The following is a 19355-nucleotide window of genomic DNA, read 5'->3' on the forward strand; positions in this document are numbered from 1 at the left end:
GGAAAACGAGTTTCCAGGCAAATGGATCACAAAAGAAGGCAGGAGTTGCAATCTTAATATCAGACAAAACAACCTTTAAGCTATCAGAAATTTTAAAAGATACAAAAGGACTCTACATAACGAATGTGTCAAGAGGCAGAACCTTCTGGGACTAGTATCCCAGAAGAAGAAAGGGAAATGGAGAACAACTTGGAGCAAGTATTCCAGGAAAAAATCCAAGAAAACTTTACCCATTTCACCAGAGATGTGACCAGCCAAATACAAGAGATATACAGAATTCCCAAAAGACATCAAATGAGAAGACAACACATAATAATTTGTCTACAAAAAGTAGGCACAAAAGAAAAAATTCTATAGGCAGCAAGAGAGAAAGGTCAGACTACCTACCAGGGAACACCATTGAGAATAGCAGCAGACCTATCAGCAGAAACACTATAAGCAAGAAGGGACTGGAGCCCTATATTCAAAGTCCTCAAAGATAACCAGTTTAAACCAAGAATTTCTTATTCAGCCAAGCTCAGCTTCATCAGTGTCGGAGAATTAAAATCCTTCCCAGACATCCAATCCCTAAGAGATCATGCAGCTTCTAGACCAGCTCTACAGGAGACACTTAAAAAGGTATTAAGCACAGAAGAAGGAAGAAAATGATTGACCACACACTTCCCAAGAGCACAGAATCAGCAGAGAATACAGCCCAACAAGAAACTTGAAAACACACACATAGATTAACCCCAAAGCCCCCCCAAAAAAACAAGCAAACAAAGGAAAAACTTTATAAGAACCTCATGACAGTGATAAACAGTCATATTTCAATAATCAGCCTGAATGTGAATGGACTAAATGTACCACTGAAAAGACACAGAATGGTAGACTGGATAAGAAACCATGACCCAATTATTTGCTGCATCCAGGAGACTCATCTCACTTCAAGGGACATACACAGACTTAAAGTTAAAGGTTGAAAATGAGTTTCCAGACAAATAGATCACAAAAGAGGGCAGGAGTTGCAATCTTAATATCAGACAAAACAACCTTTAAGCTATCAAAAATTTAAAAAGATGCAAAAGGACACTATATAACGATAAAAGGTTCAATCCACCAACAAGAAATATCCATCCTAAACATATACACACCCAACACAGGAGCACCAGCATTTTTAAAACAACTACTAAGTAAACTAAAAAAAGATATTGACTCTAACACTATTAGAGCAGGGGACTTGAATACCCCACTGATAGATAAATCATCGAGGCAAAAAATCAACAAGGAGATCCAGAACCTAAACTTGACACTCAACCAAACGGACTTAATAGATACCTACAGATTATTCCACCCAAAAACCACAGAATATACTTTCTACTTATCACCACATGGAATATACTCCAAGATTGATCACATCCTTGGCCATAAATCAAGCACAAACAAATTCCATAAGGTTGAAATCTTGCCATGCACATTCTCAGACCACAGTGGAATTAAAAATAAATATCAACATCAACAACATTTCCCAAAGCCCACAAAGTCATGAACACTAAATGGCATGATGCTAAACAGCTACTGAGTCAATACAGAAACCAAAGCAGACATTGAAAGATTCCTGGAAACAAATGAAAATGAAGAAACATCTTACCAAAACCTCTGGGATGCCCTGAAATCAGTTCTCAAAGGGGAATTTATATCTCTATGAACGCACATCAAGAAAACGGAAAGATCAGAACTTCAGAGCCTAACAAATCACCTAAGGGAGTTGGAAAGAGAAGACCACCAAAACCCCAACTTTAGCAGAAGAATACAAATCACAAAAATAAGACAAAAATATCATAGAAAACATCAAAAACAAAAAAAGCTGGTTCTTTGAAAGAATTAATAAGATTGATGGGCCTCTAGCCAGAATGACCAAGAAAAAGAGAGAAAAAGCCCAAACACAATCAGAAATACAAAAGATCAAATCACAACTGACTCCAAAGAAATACAAAAAATTATCAGAGATTACTATGTACACCTGTATGGAAACAAACTTGATAACCTAAATGAAATGGAGGACTTTTTGACATCACACAACCTCCCCAGGTTGAAACAAGACATCGAGACACTAAATAGACCAATAACAACCCAGGAAATTGACTCTGTCATACAAAAACTACCTATCAAAAAAAGCAAAACATACAAGGAGGAGCTGATACCAATCCTACTGAAAGTATTCCAGGCAATTGAGAAAGATGGGATTCCCCCAAATCATTTTACAAAGCTAACATCACAGTGATACCCAAGCCAGGTAAAGATTCAACAACAAAAAAGAGAACTACAGGCCAATATCCCTTATGAACATAGATGCAAAAGTCCTCAACAAGTTTCTAGCAAATTGGATCCAAAAACACATCTAAAAAATCATCCACCATGACCAAGAAGCCTTCATCTCCAGGATGCAGGGCTGGTTCAACATTTGCAAGACCATAAATGTCATTAAATACATCAACAGATGTAAAAACAAGAACCACATGATTATCTCATTAGATATAGAAAAAGGTTTTGATAAAATCCAGCATCCCTTCTTGATAAAAACCCTCAAACACCTGGGTATAGAAGGAACATACCTTAACATAGTAAGTGCAATCTATGATAAGCCCACAGCTAACATATTGCTAAATGGACAGAAGCTGGAAACATTTCCCCTGAAAACTGGAACAAGACAAGGCTGCCCACTCTCACCCCTGTTGTTCAATATTGTGTTGAAAGTCCTAGCTCAGGCAATTAGACAGGAGAAGGAAATCAGGGATATCCAAAGAGGAAAAGAGGAGGTCAAGTTATCCTCTTTGCTGATGATATGATCCTATACCTTGAAAATCCAAGAGAATCTGTCAAAAACCTGCTTGCACTGATAAAGGACTTTGGCAAAGTCTCAGGGTACAAAATAAATGTGAATAGGACTCAAGAAAGACAAGATGCAACACTGAAAGAATTTGTAATGGAGATTTTAGCAATAAAAAATTTCATCCAGGAAATAAATAAATAAATGTGCAAAAGACAGTTGCATTCCTATACACCAACAACAAGCAGGCAGAGACCCAAATAAAAAGCACAATCCCATTCACAATAGCCACACACACACACACACACACACACACAAAGGAATACCTTGGCATCTTCCTAACCAGAGAAGTGAAAGACCTTTACAAGGAGAACTACAAAACACTGCTCAAAGAAATCCAAGAAGACACAAACAAATGGAAAAATATTACATGCTCATGGATAGGAAGAATCAACATTGTTAAAATATTCATTCTACCAAAGGCAATCTATAGATTCAACGCAGTACCCATTAAGTTACCAACATCATTCTCAGACCTGGAAATGACAATATAGAAATTCATATGGAAACATAAATGACCACAAATAGCCAAAACAATCCTTAGCAAAAGAAACAAACCAGGCAGTATCACACTTCCAGACTTCAAACTTTACTATAAGGCTACAGTAATCAAAACAGCCTGGTATTGATACAAGAACAGGCACATAGACCAATGGAACAGGATAGAGATTCCAGAAGCAAAGCCTCAATTTCTCAACCAACTCATCGTTGACAAATCCTCCAACAACAACCACTGGGGAGAGGAGAACCTATTCAGCAAATGATGCTGGGAAAACTGGCTGACCACATGCAGAAGATTGACCCCTACCTAACACCATACACAAAAATTAACTCTAAATAGATCAAAAATCTAAACGTAAAACCTTAAACTATAAGAATCTTAGAAAATGCAGGACACACCCTTATGGAAATTGGAACTGGCAACCAATTCCTATTCAGAACCCTAAAGGCCAATACCTTAAGAAATAAGATAGACAAGTGGGATCTCATCAAACTCACGAGCTTCTGCAAAGCAAAAAAAACCATCAAGAGAGTAGGGAGACAGCCCACAGAATGGGAAAAAATATTTGCCAATTGTATATCTGACAAAGGCCTAACCTCTAGGATCTACAAGGAACTCAAATGCGCCAAAAGAAAAAAAACAAACAGCCCTTTAAACAGTGGGCAAAAGATATGAATAGACACTTCTCAGACGAAGATATCCGGGCAGTCAACAGACACATGAAAAAGGGCTCAGCCTCACTCATCACCAGAGAAATGCAAATCAAAACCACACTGAGACACCACCTAACCCCAATAAGAATAGCCATCATTAATAAGACAAACAACAACAGATGCTGGCGAGGATGTAGACAAAAAGGAACATTCCTACACTGCTGGTAGGAATGCAAACTAGTGCAACTTCTTTGGAAGACAGTGTGACGATTTCTGAAAGAACTAAAAATTGACCTTCCATATGACCCAGCAATTCCCCTATTGGGAATATACCCAGGGGAAATCAAATCATTCTACAATAAACACGTATGTTTGTTGCAGCTCTAGTCACAATAGCAAAAACATGGAACCAACCATATTGCCCATCAAAGCTGGACTGGATAAAGAAAATGTGGTACATATAAACACAATGGAATATTATGCAGCCATAAAGAAGGATAAATATAAGGACTTCACAGCAACTTGGATGGATTTGGAGTTGATCATACTCAGTGATCTATCACAGAAACGAAGAACAGAGTACCATATGTTCTCACTCATAAGCGAAACTTGAACAATTACAATACTATAATAAAGCGTTTGGCAGTAATGGGAAACTGTCGGGGGGGGCGTTGGAATTGGCAGTTGAGGGAAACTGCTAGGGGAGGGAGGGGCATACCTCATCAACAAGGGTACCTGCATAATCAATGTTTGTATACATAACCCTGAATTATACCCCACATCTTTATAATAAAAAATAATAATAATAAAATAAAACAACCATGACAAGGGGAGTGTGATGTGCTGTGCTGTGGAAAGCCCCTTCCTATTGAAGCTATAAAGTGAACTACAAACTTAAATTTGGAAAGTTTTCTCATAAATGGAAGATGGCTCAGACCTGAGGTAACTTTCACAATCTTGTGTGAAGTTTCCATTACAGAGAAGGACTTTAAATGTGTGGTTCCAGAGGTTAAGGCCACACAAACAGAATACTCTCAGGAGAACAGAAACTGAAGCAAAAGTTCTCTCTGATATACATCTGCTATGTTTGAATGTCTCCTCCAAAACTCATGTCAAAATCGAATTGCCATTGTGATGTATTAAGAGGAGGAACGATTAAGAGGTGTTTAGGCCATGAGGACTTCACTCATTTTTTTTTTTTTTGATTTGCAGTCTCACTCTGTCTCCCAGGCTGAAGTACAATGGCACGCTCCCAGCTACCGCAGCCTCGACTTGCTGGGCTCAGACAATCCTTCCGCCTCAGCCTTCCAAGTAGCCGGAACTACAGGGGTGCGCTACCACACCCAGCTAATTTTTTGATTTATTGTAGAGATGAGGTCTCACCATGTTGACCAGACTGGTCACGAACCCACAGGCTCAGACAATCCTCTCGCCTTGGCCTCCCAAAGTGCTGGGATTCCAGGCTTGAGCCACTACACCTGACTGAGGGCTTCACTCTTATGAATGAATTAATGTTGTTATCATCAGGAGAGTAGGATTCTTATCACAAGAGTGAGTTGTTACAGAAGCAAGTTCTGCCCTCTCTTGCTCCCTAGCTCCCTCAAGCTCTCTTGTCTTTCTGCCTTCTGCCATGGGCTGGCACAGCAGGAGAACCCTCACCAGATCCCAGCACCACAGATTTCCCAGAACCATGAGCCAAATGAATTTCTGTTCATTACAAATAACCCAGTCTGTGGTATTCTGTTATGGCAACATAAAATGGCCTAAGACACCACCCTAAGTTATTAATCAGTAATAAAGCTTGCTTCCCAACATAATGCTCTGTCTCACAGGTTAAAAATTCTATGTGATTTCTGGCTTCACCATTAGCTCTGTAACTGTCCAAGTTTACAGATGAAGCAAAATGTCCAGGTGTACTTTTGTATTTACAGAATTGTAACTATAGACTATTTTTTTGAAAAAGAAAATACTGTGATACCTCACTTAACAGCGGGGACACATTCTGAGAAATGTGTCATTAGGTGATTTCATCATTGTGTGAACATCATAGAGTGTACTTACACACACCTAGATGGTATAGCCTACTACACACCTAGGCCATGTGGTGTACAGATCTGTACAGCATGTCACTATACAGAATGCTGTAGGCAATTATGAAAAAATACAGTATTTAATCTTATGGGACCACTGTCATATATGCAGTCTGTTGTTGACCAAAACATTGTGTGGTGCATGACTGTATATAAAAACATACAGATTTTAAGTAGTTATTGACCCCTTTAAAGTGCCACCATTTCAGGTGATAAGAGATGACATATATCTCCCCACCTGCACACACTATAAGCAGTGGATTTATAGAGTCAATTAAACAGAGTTAAATAGAGTTATCAGGCTGCCCAGAGTAGAAGCAGATAAAATTTGTTAAAGCTTCTTCTCTAGTACCTGTTTTCTCGAATAAGTTCAAGGTGCTGGTGAACCTCTCCATCCAGGGAGAGTCCTGCCAGAGTTTAGAAAACAGTCAAATTCTTGCTTTGCCATCATTCTCTTGTTCTTGGGCTTACCTACTGTGATATTATTATATATATCAGTTTTCACCCACGGCTCTCAGCTCAAAACTACCATGCCCTTGATGTAGTCTTTTGTTATAATAGTGGGTGCTTTAGCACTCAGAAGCAGGCCTCAGAAAAGAGAATCTGGCTGAGCTCGGTGGCTCAGCCTGTAATCCCAGCACTTTGGGAGGCCGAGGTGAGTGGATTGCCTGAGCCCGCGGGCTCAAGACCTGCCTGGGCAGCGAGACCTCATCTCTACAATAGATCAAAAAATCAGCCGGGTGTGGTAGCGCATGCCTGTAATTCTGGCTACTTGGAAGGCTGAGGCGGAAGGATCGCCGGAGCCCAGCAGGTTGAGGCTGTGGTGGCCGGGAGCATGTCACTGCCCTCCAGTCTGGGTGACAGTGAGACTCCAACTCAAAAAAAAAAAAGAGAAAGAATCTATCTCTCTGAACTTCTCTTGCCTTCCTTTCACCAGCCCAAGGCAGGTCTCTAATCTGATTGTGAGTCATAAGACCCTCATTTCAGAAGGGGTCCTGCCCCTTACTCTGGAGGAAAGACAGACAGGCCCTGCTGGGTTTCCCCATGCAGTCTAGTGTTAAATCACACCCTCTTTGTCCAATCACATTTCTACACAGTTGTCAGTCATGGCTATCGAATGAAGTCTCTATAAAAGGCTCAAGAGGACAGGATTCGAAGAGCTTCTGAGTAGCTGGACATGTGAAGGCTGATAGAAAGGTGAAGAAGAACTCACTCATGTGCCTGGAGGGCAGCACTGCCCAGCCCCATAGGGACAGAAGGTCCTGTACTCAGGACCCTTCCAGACCTCACCTGTGTTTCTCTTCATCCAGTTGTTTACTTGTATCTTTAAAAATGTCTTTTGTAATAACCTGGTAAATGTAAGTGAGTGTGTCCTGTGTTCTGTAAGTCACTCTATCAAATTAACTAAACTCAAAGAGTGGGATATAGGAACTCCAACTTGAAGCCAGTCAGTCAGAAGTTCTAGAGACCTGGACTTGTGTGACCGGTTCCTGAACAGAGGGGCAGTTCTGTGGGACTAAGCCCTTACCCTGTGGGATCTAACACTGTCTCCAGGTAGATAGTGTTGGGCTTGGAGGACACCCTGCTGATGTTTGCTGCAGAACCGATTGCTTCCTTGGATGGGGAAAACCCCCACACATTTGATCACAGAAGTCTTCTGTGTTGACAGTTGTTGTAGAGTGAGAAAACAGAAAAAGCACTTTGAGTTTGAGTAGATTTCTTCCCACAGACCTACCCTTTTTGAAGAGTTCATAAAAAATAATCTACATGCAAGCATTTACCAGAACATTTACAAAAACGAAACTCTTCCATGTATTTATTTTTGAGCTGGAGTCTCACTCCGTCACCCAGGCTGGAGGGCAGTGGCATGCTCACGGCCACCACAACCTTGACCTGCTGGGCTTAGGCAATCATTCCATCTCAGTCTTCCAAGTAGCTGGAATTACAGGCATGCGCCACCATGTCTGGCTCATTTTTTGATTTAGTGTAGGGATGAAGTCTCACCAAGTTGCCCAGGCTAGTCTCGAAACCCTGGACTCAGGTAATCCTCTCGCCTCAGCCTCCCAAAGTGTGGGATTACAGGCTTGAGCCACTGAGTCTGGCCTCCATTTCTTGACTAAAACTCAGCTTCAGAAGTTCACAACCTCATTATCAAAAGACAGAAGGCAAGGTCAGTGTCTAGGTGTCTCTGAACAATATCTCCCTGTCTACCTTTCCAGCATCGTCATTTTCCCCCCAGTTCATCCTTGATTTTTATTCAATACTCTTTTATCTGGCTGGTGCCGATAAGGAGTTTGGTCAGAAAGACTTGATCAGAAACCCAGTGCACCGAAAAAGTCATCCATCTGGCACTAATGAAAGCACATTTGGAACAAACTCTTTCAGATCTGCATTCACAAACAGTTTAAGAGCCTCACCCAGCAAAATGGCCTTTTTACTTTAAGGCCTTGTCTCAAATTTTTAACAAGACTATTGTTTATACTATTAACTGAACTTTGCTTCAAATCACCTTTGGTGAAGGCCAAAGACTCATAACTGTTCCTTACTTTTTTTAATGTACCAAAATAGATGGGATAATTCAAACTGCAAGTTCCATGCCAGTCATCTCATCTGTTGCAGGTTGAACTGGTTCAACTGGTAATCTTCACTATTTGGATTTCAGTCTCTACTACCCTTCCCCCAAGGGCTAAATAGGCCATAATAAAGATGATTTATGGGCTTAAAGGGAGTCAGAGAAAAGGGCACTTTAACACTTAACTGGATCAATCTTCTACTTGGTTGAATTCTCCAACACAGAAGAAAGGATGCTTAAGTTCATGCTTCTTTGGCCCTAGAAAGTCCTCTTAGATAAATTTAAAATTCTTTTTTTCCTTTTTGAGTTGGAGTCTCACTCCATTGCCCAGGCTGGAGTATAGTGGCATACTCATGGCCACCCCAGCATTGACCTGCTGGGCTCCAGTGATCCTTCCACCTCAGCCTTCCAAGTAGCCGGAACTACAGGCGTGCGCTACCACACCCCGCTAATTTATTGATTTATTGTAGAGACGAGGTCTCACCATGTTGCCCAGGCTGGTCTTGAACCCGCAGGCTCAGGTAATCCTCTCACCTTGGCCTCCCAAAGTGCTGGGATTACAGGCTTAAGCCACCACGCCCGCCAATAAATCCAAAATTTTATGCAATACTTGCAAGACAGATGGCTGAGACCTTTGTATATGCATGAATCTACCTCCTTCTTACCTGCTGGTGTGACTTTGCACAGCACAGAACTCATCATTAGTTTGCCCCTAAGGCTCATGGAAAGATTATTTAGGGGATGGGGGACAGAATAGTTGTAGAATGGCCTCTTGGTTATGGTTCTTTTGGACTAATCTGACTTCTCACGGTCTGTGCTTTCTCAGTCTTGACCACAGGCATGACTTTCTGTTACTCACACAAACAACTCTGAAACACTTACCTAGAGAAGCCCAGGAAGGAGCCTGCCAGATGTCATTCAACTGCCAATAAAGTGCCCCCATGGTGTGCCCTTCACGATTCACTATCTCACTGCGACTGCGGCGGTAGAATTCAGTTTCTGTTTTGACACACTGAGCCTGCATCACCTGATTCAGGGAAAGCATTCATACACTGCTGTTATTGTTTGATGTTGGCTATCTAGATCTGAGGAACTTACAGGCTTGAGATTTTTTTTTATTTTGTTTTGTTTGTTTGTTTTTGCAAATAAGATAAACTAGAGAATTTGATTCGCATTAGGAACACCATTATTATACTAGATCTAACCAAGTCCCTAACATGAGAGACACCATTGTCTATAACAGTGGGTTTGTCTGGGAGACTTGGTGTTTGATTTATTATAACAGTGGTGACAAAGGGAATAGGACGCTGTAAATCGTTTTTTGCTAATGATATTGTAGGTCATGAAGGAAAACAAAGACTATTATTCCAGAGCAAGAGCTATAAGTAGTCAAACACAAGGTTTTTTCAGTGATGGATTTTGCTAATATATTCATAGCTATTAAAAAACAGCTTTTAGCCGGGCTCGGTGGCTCAGCCTGTAAACCCGAGCGTTGGGAGGTTGAAGTGAGTGGATTACCTGAGCCTGCGGGTTCGAGACCCGCCTAGGCAACTTGGCCAGACCTCATCTCTACAATAAATCAAAAAATTAGCCAGGCGTGGTAGCGCGTGCCTGCAGTTCCAGCTACTCGGAAGGCTGAAGCAGAAGGATCGCCAGAGCCCAGCAGGTCGAGGCTGCGGTGGCCGGGAGCGTGCCACTGCACTCCAGTCTGGGCGACAGAGTGAGACTCCAACTCAAAAAAAACAGCTTTTATTAGAAAAAAATCTATAGAAAAAGAATATTGTTATTATGAGTTGATATTATTCAATCCCTAACTCTTTTTTTCCTAGTCAAACAATTGTTTTTATGTCATGATCTTTGATAATATAAGATTTCTCATGAATGCAATTCCTTCGTTACAGCAGAACAGATAGTAAACTGCTGCAATGAGACAAGTGAATTTAGTCCTTCTAAATTCATTCAGGACCCTTAATTACTATCATCATCATTGAAAAATCAGTCTCTTATTGCTGCTGTTACTGACACAGTATATATCAGATGGTTTTGGTTTGAAGTTACTGTCTAGGAAGGGCTCATGAATGGGTCACCAAGGAGATCCTGGAGAGAAGGTCAGAGCTGGAAGGACTTCAATCAGAGAATAGGATGGGCTTAGACTAGGACTTGGATCTTCAAGAGAAGACAAAAACAGTGTATTTGCAGCTACTAGAAGACTAAGGCCAGATGTCTTCCTATAAAAGTGAAAAAATTCAGCTAAAGACAGAATAACATGGCTCAGAGTCTACTCAAACCAAGTGGGTACCAGTGGGGGCTAATGAATGACAATTTTGTTCATAAAAATTCACAAGGCTGTTGCCCACTATTCTTCTTAAGGGGATGGTGTATAATCCTAGTTCCCTGGAAAATCTCTGGAACAGTCCCTTTATCTTTAAAAACTGTACCTATATTTATGCACCCACGTATTCTTTCCTAAAGAGGGCAATCTTTACATTAGAGTGGGATAAATGCCTAGTCATTTCCTAGTTTACTCAGTCCCACAGTTAGCAGACAAATCTTATTTTAGTTTTTAAAATATGCCTATTCTCAGCAGTCTGCTTGATTGCACTTATGAATTCAGTCTCCTTGGAGAGACAGATGGTATGGTGAAAAGAAATTGAAGGACACCAAGCCAAGACCTAGGTCCCAATTCCAGCTTTGCCACTAGGATGGGGATTGCTAGCTATTTTCCATAACCCATATCCCCTTCTTCCAGACTGAGAGAGTTGTAGCTGGGCCCCATTTTCCAGAAACACACGCCCACCCTTGAAACTAGGAGTCATCATGTGAATAAGTTCTTCCAGTATTGGTATACTTTATTTACTTAAGTTATCCTGACAATAAGACTCTTTCAATAAAGCGATTTTTTTCACTAAAATATAATTTGCATACCATACAATTTGCCCTCTTAGAGGTTATACTTCATTGTTTTTTTTAGTACAGTCACAAGGTTGTACATCCTCTCCAGTATAAAATTTCAGGATATTTTCATCATCCAAAAAAGAAACACCACACTGGTTAGCAGTCACTCCGCATTCTCCTCTTTCCCAGCTTCTGGAAATCACTAATCTGCTTCCTGTCTCTAGGGATTTGCCTATTCTGAACATTTCATATAAATGGAATTGTACACTCTGTGGCTTTTGTGATTGGCTCCCCATTTTTCGAGGTTCCTTCAGGGTGTATCATGTACCAGTACTTCATTCCTTTTTTTTTTTTTTTTTGAGTTGGAATCTCACTCTGTCACCCAGGCTGGAATTCAGTGGCATTCTCACAGTCACTGCAGCCTCGACCTGCTGGGCTCCGGCGAGCCTTCCACCTCAGCCCTCCAAGTAGCTGGAACTACAGGCACGTGCTACCACACCCGGCTAGTTTTTGATTTATTGTAGAGACGAGGTCTCGCTAAGTTGCCCTGGTGGGTCTCGAACCTGCAGGCTCAGGCAATCCACTCTCCTAAGCCTCCCAAAGTGCTGAGATTACAGGCTAAGCCACCGAGCCCGGCTATTATTGAATTCTAAGAGCTCCTTATATATTCTGGATACTAAATCTCTATCAGATATATGATTTATATATATTTTCTCTCACTCTGTGGATTATCTTTTCACTTTCTTGATTGTGTCCTTTGCCACATGTAAGTTTTTAATTTTGATGAAGACTAGAACTACCCTGTAATCCACTAATCCCAGTACTGGGTATATAGCCAAAGGAAATGAAGTCAGTATGTCAGATATTACACTTTTATGTTCACTGTAGTACTATTTACAATAACCAAGATATGGAATCGACTTAAGTATTTATCTATCTTTTCTTTGGATACTTGTTCTTTAGGTGTCAAATTTTAAAAATTGTTGTGCAACCAAAAGTCATGAGATTTATACCTATGTTTTATACTTAAATATTTTATAGTTTTAGCTCTTACATTTAGATCTTTGATCAATTTTGAGTTAATTTTTGTGCATAATATGAAATGGTACAAATGTATTCTTTTACATGTGATATCTAGTTGCTCCAGTACTATTTGTTGAAAACACTATCCTCTCCCTCTTCCCTATTTCATTGTCTTGACCATTGGGAATGTAAATTAGTACAGCCATTAAGGAAAATAGTATGGAAGTTCCTCAAAAATTTAAAACTAGAAATGCTCTATGATCTAGCAATGCCACTACTGTGTATATATCCAAAGGAAATTAAGTCAGTATATCAAAGAGATAGCTGCACTCCTATGTTCACTGTGGCACTATTCACAATAGCCAAGATATGGAATCAACCTAAGTGTCCATCCGCAGATAAAAATATTTTTTAAGTGTGGTACACACAAGGAGGGATTCCCCCCCAAAACATAATTTATTTATTAAAAATTGAGTATTTATTCTTAGATGTTTAAACTTCAGTCACCTTCAAAGTACTCTCTGTTTGATGCAATACACTTATTGAGACGCCTATCCCACTGCTCAAAACAGTTTGTGAACTTATCAATTTTGATTGTATGCTTCTGCTGTTTTTGGTTTCACCTCTTCTACATCAGCAAAACATTTCCCTTTGAGGACTTTTTTCAACCAGGGAAACAAAAAAATTTGCTAGGGTGAAATCAGGTACATAGAGAAGGTGGGGCATAGGGTCATGCCATTTTTAGTAAAAAACTGCTGAACACTCAGTTGTACTTGCAAACCACCCATCATGAAATGGACAAACGTGTTGAAAGAATCTCCAAAGAAAAAAAATTCACTGAAGCCACATGCAACCTTTCACAACAATTCTAGCTGGTACACTGATGTCGAGGGGTTCCTAGAATACTTAGCTGGAGAAACCCATACTACAACCCATACTCTCCAAAAAATAATTCTGGGTTTTTTTGGGTCCCCCCTCATATACACAATGGAATATGATCCAGCCTTAAGAGCAAAGGAAATCCTGTCATTTGTGACAACATAGATGAACCTGGAGGACATCAAGTAAAACAGGCTAGGCACAGAAAGAAAAGTATTATATGATCTCATTTACATGTGGAATCTGTTTCCTTGTGTATCAAATAGCAACAAGATGTCTGGAGATATTGTGAGAATTACATGAGAAGCTATAAACCACTGTATGGCCCAGGGAAAATCATTTAGTAGACAGCCAAAGAATGCTGATTGTCTGCTTGACTGTTAAGTTATACAATGTCTATAAAGATATCCAATATATAATATACGACATCGGTAATCACTCCTTCAGTATCCTCCTTTGCTCACCTTGCCCCCATCTTAAAAGTATGGCTGGATCTTCATCTGGTCTCAGTGCTGCTTACCAAACAAATAACCATTTCAGCACAGCAGGACAGCTCATAGCACAGTCCGCCTTTTCCCCTTGAGTTCTTGTGGTCAAGTTATTTGCAGCACAAGGAAATAAAAGGGTCCCTAGAGAAGGTGAACTCAAGGACATCCCAAGCCATCATTAGATGCTCAATAAATATGTGAGGAATTTTTAAAAGCACTAGAGGGGGCTATAAGCTAAGGGATCGGTAATAAATGTCATTAGCCTGGGTTCCTTTGTAAGTGATTAATAAGAGGTCATGGTAGTGGAGTAAGTCACTTAAAAGTTAGTTTAGATGTGTTAGTTTAGATAGTCCTCAAACTAGGGAGAGCTGCCTAATACAACTTAAGAGAGTGTAGCTATGCATAATGGCTATTTGAAATACAATACAGCAGGATGGGGGGGAAAGGTGAGGCAAGATTATCCTAAAAGAGAAGAATTAAACAATATCAAGAGCCTAAAAAGATACCATTGTGGTTATAAGATAAAGGAAGATACAGGAAAGATCTAAACGTGAAGAAATAGACTGCACAGTTTTCTCAGCCAAGACTTTTCTGACAGTTGCAAAATTTGCTTAATTAATGAAGTGGCACACCTTGTTCTTCAGAAAGTATGATAGACTAAGACAAAACGAACTGGGGGATGGGAGTGGGAACAGAGAAATGGACGAGAGAAGGGTTTTACTTCTAATACATGCATTAAAGATGACTGTCCTAACATCAAAGTAACAAGGAAGAAATTTAAAACCTTAACATTTCCTACCTATATTTTACTCAAGCAAGTCTGACACTGAAGGCAAAAGAAAAATCTTAATTCTAATTTATTTCTTCACAGACCCCATCTCATATATTAGAAAGTGCCAAGGTAGAAACAAATCATATAAGGACAAGTCCAATTCCAAGCCAAAGCTTGATAAGATATAGTGTTAAATTCTCAAACAAAACCATCACCAACAAAGTCCAGCAACAAATAATTGCACTTGTACACCCAGCTCCTAACTATGAAACTCAAATGCTAATGAGCTCGAAAAAGAATAATTATTTCTGTCAGTTCTTTGAATGTGGTTTTGAGAAAAAGAATAAAGTAGCAGCAATAAATAGCTGGAAGGAGGAAAGGGCATGAAAAACAATAGCTGAAAAGGTTTTTTTCCTCTCTCACATACACATACACAAATAAAAATCAACCTATTTTATATATCAAAACATTTTAATATAATATTGTCTATGAAAAGCTTTAAAGATGAACTACAACAATTTTCAAGGGATAGACATCAATATTACCTTTAACCCTGTGTTCTGAATTATGCATCACACAGGCAAAACTTCCCTAACTTAAAAGATTATGGTTGAAATGTCACAATTCTCTTAATGATTTCATCACCTTCTAAAAAAGATTATTCTTTTGGCTTAGTTTTCTGCTTCAGCTTCTATCCGTACAGCAAAAAACTGATGAAAGTGAGCATGGGCTTGGATAAAAATTGGTACATTTTTAGATGTTAAGATAGGAAATTTTATGTGTGATCAAGTTTAATAAAAATTTCTGACCTACTTCAGATCAATTCATATGATTGAGATTAGACTTTTGCCTTCTCCCTAAGAACTTGCAACAAGTATGGCAAAAACATCAGGTAAATAAGCAGCAGCTTTAATATAGTCTTAAATGTGTGTGTAGTCACAGGTTCACAAAATAGCACAGGCAAATAAAAAAGGTAAAATGGAAATATTAAGATGAAAATATTATTCAAAATTCAGTTCAGCAGTTTCTTAAAAAGATGAACACCAATTTGTCATATAACTCAGGAACTCCACTCATATATTTCTACCCCCTCAAAAAAGAAAATATATGTCCATATAAAAATTCGCATATAAGGGTTCATAGCAAGATTATTCATAATAGCCAAAGAGTGGAAGCAATCCCAATGTCCATCAACTGATAAATAAATAAGCAAAACTTGTATATCCATACAACAGAATACTATTTGGCAAGAAAAAGGAATGAAATACAGATAAATGCTATAACGTGGATGAGCTTCAAAAACTTCATGCTAGGTGAAAGAAGTCAGATGAAAAAGATCACGATGATTCCATTTTTATGAAGTGTTGAGAAAAGTAAAATCAGCTGGGTGCGGGCTCATTCCTGTAACACCAGCACTTTGGGAAGTTGAGGTGGAAGGACTGCTTGAGGCCAGGTGTTCAAAACCAGCCTGGGCAACAGAGCAAGACTCCATCTCTACAATTCAAAAAGAAAGAAAGAATAAAGAAAAGTAAAATCTATAGAGACAGAAAATGGATTTATGTTTTCCTGAGGCTGGAAATAGGAAGGATCTTTTTGTGGTGGTAAATATTCTAAAATTGGACCATGGTGCTGGTTGCAAAATTCTAGAAATATCACTTACCTGTACACTTAAAATGAGTGGATTTTATGGTATGTCAGTCTTAGCTCAACAGAACTACTTTTAAAATACATTCAGGCCAGGTGTGGTAGCTAATGCCTGTGAGTTTGAGACCAACCTAGGCAACATCGTGAGATCTCACCTCTACAAAAATCAAACAAATTAGCCAGGCATAGTGGCACATGCCTGTAGTCCCAGCTACTAGGGGGTCGGAGGTGGAAAGATAACCTAAGCTTAGGAGGTTGAGGCTGCAGTAAGCCATGATTGTGCCACTGCACTCCAGCCTGGGTGACAGAGTGATCCCAACTCAAACAAGGACTTGTTTAAAAGTGTTTTCAAGTCTAACCAAGAACTCTGATATTTAGAAATAGATAAGATGTGAATACTTAAAGTCATATTTTCTTTTCCATCTTTAAAAAAAAATACTAATTCGCTATCTAGATTATTATTTTTTTCTAATCTTTATCTTTTTCTTTTTTTCTTTTTTGTGAGTTGGAGTCTCACTCCGTCCATTGCCCAATGGCATACTCAAGGCCACCCAAGCATCGATCTGCTGGGCTCTGGTGATCCTTTCCACCTCAGCCTTCCAAGTAGCCGGAACTACAGGTGCACACTACCATGTATGGCTAATTTTTTTTTAATTGTAGAGATGAGGTCTCACCAAGTTTTCCAGGCTGGTTTCGAACCCCTGGGCTCAGGCAATCCTCTTGCCTCGGCCTCCCAAAGTGCTGGGATTAACAGGCTGAGCCACCAAGCCCGGCCTTCTTGACCTTTTTCTACAGAGGGTGCCAAAAGAATGTATACACATTTTAAGAAGAAAAAAAAACTGTATTCAGATTGTAATACTCAATATATACTGATAACAAAAGGTGAATACAAGTCACATTTGACTTCTGCAATTATAAGAGGTGCTCAAAGTGGTTACCATCTGCATCCAGAAACTTCTGATTACAGCGACCTACTGCAGGACTTGTTGCTGTGCGAGGCCTCCCGGATCTTCCCTTGTGCACATCACACACAGTACCACGCATCTCAAACTTATCATATATGCATGCAATTGTTAGGCGTGTTGGAAGTTCTGTGCATATTCATGCCTCCATTGTCATTGCACTTCCACAATGTTCTCAAATTTCAAATACCATTTCAAAATAGCCTTGCACTCCTCGAACAATAAGCGTGCTTCCTCAGTCATCTTTGGCTGTCCTGCCTGTTGCATGGTGATACTAGCATTCATTTGATTAACGCCATCTTTTGAACAAACACCATACTACACATTGCTATTGTAATTCAATTCAACTTTTTTTGGCACCCTCAGCAAATTATACTTAAACTTCAATCTGAAAGGGAATCAATACAATATGTACCTTTTTATGTCTGGTTTCTTTTACTCAACAGAATGTCTGTGAGACTCATCCAAGTTGATACTAATATCAGTAGTATATACTTTTTTATTATTGTGGAGTATTCCATTGTATGAATATACCACGATTTGTTTCTAAGTTCTCTTGTGAAAGGACATTTAGGTTGTTTTTAGTTGACAGTATTATAAACAATGTTGCTATGAACATTATTTTAGATGTCTGTTGGTAGACTTAGGCGTTCTTTTTCCTTAGAAACACAGCTAGGAGTAGAAGAGAAATAAATGTTTAACTTAGGTAAAAACTGCCACAACATTCTCCAAAGTGGTTAAACAAATTTACATTCCTACTAACAATGTCTAAAATGTCAAGCTGTCTCACCTCCTCAACAACAGTTGATATGTTCAATCTTTTTAATTTTAGTCATTTTGCTGAGTACATAGGGGTATCTTGGTATGGCTTTAATTTACAGGTCCTTGATTAAAAATGAGATCGAGCACACTTTTCATACATTTATGGACCCTTTAGATATCTTATCTGATGAAGTGCTTGTTCTAGATTTATGTTCATTTTTATAACAGGCTTCTGTCTTTTTCTTATTGCCTTATAGAAGTGCTTTATTCTGGACACAAATCTTCCCTCATACATACAACAAAACAAATAGTTCATCAAATATATGAATTACAGTGGACCTCAATCTGTGACTTGCCTTTTTTTCCTCTCTTAGTGGTGTTTAATATTCAGAAGTCTATAATTTTAATGAAGTATAATTTATCAATATTTTCTTTTATAGTTAGTGGGTTTTATATCCTGTTGGAGAATTCTTTACCTATCCCAAGATCATAAAGATATGCTCCTATGTTTCTCCTAGAAGTTTTTCTATAGTATTTTTCACATTTGAGTCTTTTAAATTAAGTTTTTCATATTTATGTTTTATTTACTTGGAGACAGGGTCTCAATATGTTGTCCAGGCATTTTTCAAACTTCTGGGATACTCCCACCTCAGCCTCCTGAGTAGCTGGGATTACAGGCATGTGCCACAATGCTCAGCAATCAAATTAATTTTTATATATGGAGCCAAGGTTTTTTTTTTCTCATACAGGTATTGACGCTGGGCTCAGTGGCTCAGCTTGTAATCCCAGCACTTTGGGAGGCTGGAGCGAGTGGATTGCCTGATTCTGCGGGTTCGAAACCAGCCCCAGTAACTTGGCAAGCCCTTGTCTCCACAATAAATCAAAAATTAGTGGGGTGTGGTGCATGCCTATAGTTCCAGCTACTTGGAAGGCTGAGGCAAAAGGATCGCTAGAGCCCAGCAGGTCAATGCTGGAGTGGCCGTGAGTGTGCCACGGCACTCCAGCCTGGGCAACAGAGTGAGACTCCAACTCAAAAAAAAAAAAAAAAGGTATTCACTTGATACAGCAGTGTTTATTGAGAAAACTAGTCTTTTTCACACTGAACTATATTGGCAAAGTGGTCAAAAATCAGGTGACCATATTGGACACATGTCTGTTTCTGGACTCTATTACATTCCATTGTTCTATTTTATCCTTGGGAAATGCCACTGACTTAATTACTGAACCATTATAGTAATCTTGAA

The 19355-nt window shown here is 39.4% G+C and overlaps 1 protein-coding gene across 1 annotated transcript in view; it reads right to left on the reverse strand.

The window, feature by feature from the left end:
* Positions 1-19355, reverse strand: part of MANBA (mannosidase beta) — a 101301-nt gene that overhangs the window by 8212 nt on the left and 73734 nt on the right. The window contains exon 13 of the mRNA XM_008072083.2: positions 9569-9713. Coding sequence (XP_008070274.1) covers positions 9569-9713 — 145 coding nt within the window. The remainder of the gene's footprint in view (positions 1-9568; positions 9714-19355) is intronic.

The sequence above is a fragment of the Carlito syrichta genome, unplaced genomic scaffold (assembly GCF_000164805.1).
Source record: "Carlito syrichta isolate Samal-C Ts95f unplaced genomic scaffold, Tarsius_syrichta-2.0.1 Scaffold314844, whole genome shotgun sequence".
NCBI classification, from domain to species: Eukaryota; Metazoa; Chordata; class Mammalia; order Primates; family Tarsiidae; genus Carlito; species Carlito syrichta.